This window comes from Palaemon carinicauda, chromosome 17 (assembly GCF_036898095.1).
Source record: "Palaemon carinicauda isolate YSFRI2023 chromosome 17, ASM3689809v2, whole genome shotgun sequence".
Taxonomy (NCBI): Eukaryota; Metazoa; Arthropoda; class Malacostraca; order Decapoda; family Palaemonidae; genus Palaemon; species Palaemon carinicauda.
In genome coordinates this window covers 90,018,672-90,023,365 of record NC_090741.1, presented here as the reverse complement: position 1 = coordinate 90,023,365, position 4,694 = coordinate 90,018,672, and the positions used below count along the sequence as shown (strand labels likewise).

Below are 4,694 nucleotides of genomic sequence, written 5' to 3'. Positions count from 1 at the left end.
ATATACATGAGAATGAATGAATCATTGGTAATTATCTGGAATAATTGTAGCAATGGTCATTGATGTCAGTTGAAATATGATTACTTGAGAATTAGTAACTAAAGATAACAAAATAGAAATAAATAAATAACATTCATAAAATATTTATGATTGTATATACCTTTTAATTAAGAGAGCTAGCTTCCAATATGAATCTAAAAATGCCACCGGCATCATATAGAACTTATCCAAGAATCTTTATTGAAGATATACCTGCAATCCTCACCCCAAAGTTTTATAAAGAATCATTCTCTGAGATCCCCACGTCTGGAACGTTCAGTTAGTAAATCCCTACCAGTTAATGCAAGCAAAAAATTATCACAGAAGGATTAGCACCTGCTAGTTATCAAGAACGCAGGCCTTAAACAAGTGTACCCCATTTTCAGACCACAGAGGGCAGTTTACCAACATCTATACATATCATATTTATTTGGAGGTATATCACTTTTGGTGTCCTTCATCTTATTCTGATCCACAGAACTATAAGTATTCCTGAACAGGATTATCAAGTACTAAGTATAAATAATAAGCTCTTTTTTTTTATTGAAGATGATAGTCATTAACAGTTGAATCGGTAAAGCTTGCAAAGTTCAAACTTAGCTCATATTTGAGCAGTCATATATAAAATTTCGTTTTGGAGCTTGCGCATTACTAATCCTTTAAACATTGTTAATCACACATGCATACAAATATATATATATATATATATATATATTATATCATATGTAGATATATATATATATACATATATATATATATATATATACATACATATATATATATATATATATATACATATATATATATATATATATATATTATATCATATGTAGATATATATATATATACATATATATATATATATATATATGTATATATATATATATATATATATACTTATATATATATATATATATATATACACACACTGCAATACCAATCCGCCATTCCTCCTATTGTTGACCCCAGGTAGTTAAGCTGATTGTTCTGGTTTAGTACTTTCACATTTTCAACTTGAATGTTCAATACTTATTTCATTCTCAACTGCTAATCATTGTCTATCTCTTTCCAATGTCCACATTCAATAAATTTTTTTTTTTGGGGGGGGGGTGTGGTGGGGTGATACTTTACATATTGGAAACTTTCTTACAAGTCTTAGTCTATGTCTGCTATAATGAATAAAAAGTTCTTATAACTCTTCGTTGTTCTTTAACGTTGATGACAAAATGCCCATTACGACGAGGAACGAGAATCCCTGATAGAGGCCAACCTCCACAGGGGATATCTTAATCATCCCCTATTTTGTTTGTACTGGGGTTCTCCTTTTAGCCTCTTTCTCTCTCTCTCTCTCTCTCTCTCTCTCTCTCTCTCTCTCTGTATATATATATATATATATATATATGTATATATATATGTATATATATATATATATATATACTGTATATATATAGATATAAAATATATATATATATATATATACATATATGTATATATATATATATATATATATTTATATGTATATATATACAGTATATATATATATATATATATATACGTATTTATATATATATATATATATATATACGTATTTATATATATATATATATATATATATGTATATATATAACGTATTCATCAATTCTTTTACTTTTCCTTACTGAACTGTTTCCCCTGTTAGGACCTGTTATTCTAGAATAGAAATTCAGACTCGCTAATGATGATAATAATAATAATAATAGTAATATTTTGATGTAAGAGTAACGTCATAAAACTAAAGCAGGTATAAATTAAATATCATTACATGTATTTGTCATCACAGCTGTTGTAGCAAAATAACATTTCATGGGAATGATGTCAGGTAGTTAGTCCCCCCCACCCCCCACCCCCCATCCCCAGTAGGATTAGCAGAATGGAGGGCATCCGACTGAGCCAGCCATGCGTTAAGATCCTGGATTCAATATGTCTGACTTCTGTTTGGGTCAGCTGTGTGAACAGCTTCAATTCAGTTATAATATTTAAAGAGCCGTGGAGTTATACAGATCAAATTGCATGTTTATATACAGGATTCCATAAAAAGATGGTCTGTTTAGACAAGGCATGTATTTATCTATATGATTTAAAACATAACAGGCCTCTTCCTATGCCAGCTAATATTCATCTACATGATTCAGGTATTGAGGTTTTTATTTCTGTACGTGGTTCTGCCTCGTCAACTACGAATTTTTCAGAGGGCCGGGTGGTTTTGGGGCAGATGCTACTTTGATCAAGGCTGACCAGGCAACAGTAAACTAATTCCCTATTGCTTATCATGTGTCTTAAAAGAATCTTATTTTGAACCTTTCTATGTCCTCTCGGATGGACTAGAGAGATATTAGTAGCCTTTATCCTGACATTTTCTTGGTAGCTACCATCTTCCATGCTGCAAGGAACCAGTCCCATATCCCAAGAGCCAGAGATTAATAAGAAATTAGATTAGAGAATTTAAAGAGTAGGGTGTTTACAAATCAAGAACTTTGGATAGGGACATCATGATAAATGTATATAATACTGAAGTATTATTTCTTTATAAGTGAAGTAGAAGATGGAGTTACACAATGGCGACTAGGGCTAAAAACTAAATCTCTATAGTTTTTGCTTTTGGCTTCATCAGATATATCATCATAAAGTAACCCCATCGTTGTTAGAGGCTTTTGGGTCCTAGTTTATATATGTTCGCATGCAATAGTCTTAGGAATAGTGTAATACTTAGACTTATTTTGTGGTACTATTTCAACTGGCAAAGTTTGTTTATGACAGTGTTGGAATGTGGCAGGAAGAAAGGCAGTGACCAAGGAATTAAAGGCTAAAAGAATGACAATAAAAAAATTGGAAAAGTTTTCCACTTTTGATTTCAGAATTTCTATAATATAGCACACATGCATGCTTAAGACTAACACATCAAAATAAATTATTAAGATAAATACTCTAATTAGACAGTCACATTAAAGAAAAAATCAGATTTTGCGGGTTACTATCAAGAGTCTTGATTTAGAAGCCTGGCGGAAAAAGCGGGAGCATTCCAACGTTTCCCAGTTGATATGAGTATCAAACCATATATCTGTTAGGGATTACATACATATGGGAGAAGGGCACTGGCTAACAATTCCATTTATAATTGGTCTAACAGCAAATCTAAACGATAAAACCTTGGATCCACCGACAAGTAACATAAAACTCGAATGTAAGAGTGAATGTAGGAAGAGTGAATAAAAATTTCTTCAATTCGTTATTGCTCTCTTTGAAAGTAAATTACGCTTTAAAAAAGTAATTTAACGCTGAACGACATGCCTGGTCCAAGTGTCTATCTTCTAACATAAGCTTTATAATCCAGTCCAACCAAATTATATAACAGTCTTCCGAGTAGCAAACCAGAATCGAGTCCTTTAAAAATGGTGAGAATCAGTAGCTTTCTTTATCAAATACTAATAAGAGTTTGGGCTTTTATTGATAAACACGAAAACTTTAAACTTCAAATGCTATTACTGAGTCTAATGGAAATCCAAGGGGAAGGCTATTTCATGGGGAAGTACTGTATCCAGATGGTCCAAGGCTACTTAAGATTCTATCGTCCAATGCGGTCAAGTCTTGGTGGTCAGTGGATGCTTATTATTCTACTGTCGATTGGACGTCGAATTATTACCACAGGATAAGTCAATGTTTTACACTGATTGCGAGAAGGATGCGTGCGAACGTTTATAAAATAGGAACCAGCTACTTCTTAGAAAAAAGAGAAGAAAAAAAAATAGATCACAGGTTAAGAGGATATTTATTTTAGTGCTGTTGGCCTTCTTAAAATATTTTTTTTCCTATCCTTAATGGGCTATAATAATAATAATAATAATAAGAATAATAATAACAATAATAATAATAATAATAATAATAATAATAATAATAATAATAATAATAATAATAACAATAATAATAATAATAATAATAATAATTTGAACTAACTTTGGAATTATGAACATGAAGAATCCTGTTTTGGGGAAGTGAAGGGGCCAGGATTTATGACTTATGGAATACAAAAAGAATTCATGAAATTCCATTTTTTTTTTTGGAAGTTTCTGTTATGAAGAACAGGAAGGAACATTTATATCTTTTCGTGCAATGATAAAAAGATTAACAAATTATAAACTTATGGTTATAGAGGGTTTATCTTGAAAATTGTAAAAATCTCTCTCTCTCTCTCTCTCTCTCTCTCTCTCTCTCTCTCTCTCTCTCTCTCTCTCAAATAAAAAAGATATATCTTTTAATATAATTTCTAAAAAGTCTGAAGAGAAAATCGGTGAAATTAATGAAATATATCAAGAGATTCAGAATTAAACCCGATTTTAAAAGTTTGTTCCGATAATGAGCCACGTAACTCAGAATGATAAGATCTGATCAAATCTGGTCGAATGGACTCTTGATGAAAATCTTAGGTTTTCCCCTGTAATGAAACTCTTAAAATAAATTAAAGTGAGAGTACGAATAATTCCAATTCTTCTTTTTCAATTATGTATCAATTAATTGTTTTCTCAGTTATCCTAAGATTTAGCTATTTGTATTTATTATATTTTCATTTTATCTTTCTTTTCTTTTACACTTGTTTATTATTTGACTGATTAATATAATTT

At 30.5% G+C, this 4,694-nt stretch overlaps 1 protein-coding gene across 1 annotated transcript in view; it reads right to left on the bottom strand.

Moving 5' to 3' along the window:
- The window catches only part of LOC137656443 (thrombospondin type-1 domain-containing protein 7B-like), a 43,445-nt gene extending 40,988 nt beyond the window's left edge, over window positions 1-2,457 (bottom strand). The window contains exon 1 of the mRNA XM_068390622.1: window positions 2,235-2,457. Coding sequence (XP_068246723.1) covers window positions 2,235-2,457 — 223 coding nt within the window. The remainder of the gene's footprint in view (window positions 1-2,234) is intronic.
- Window positions 2,458-4,694: the final 2,237 nt, after the last annotated feature.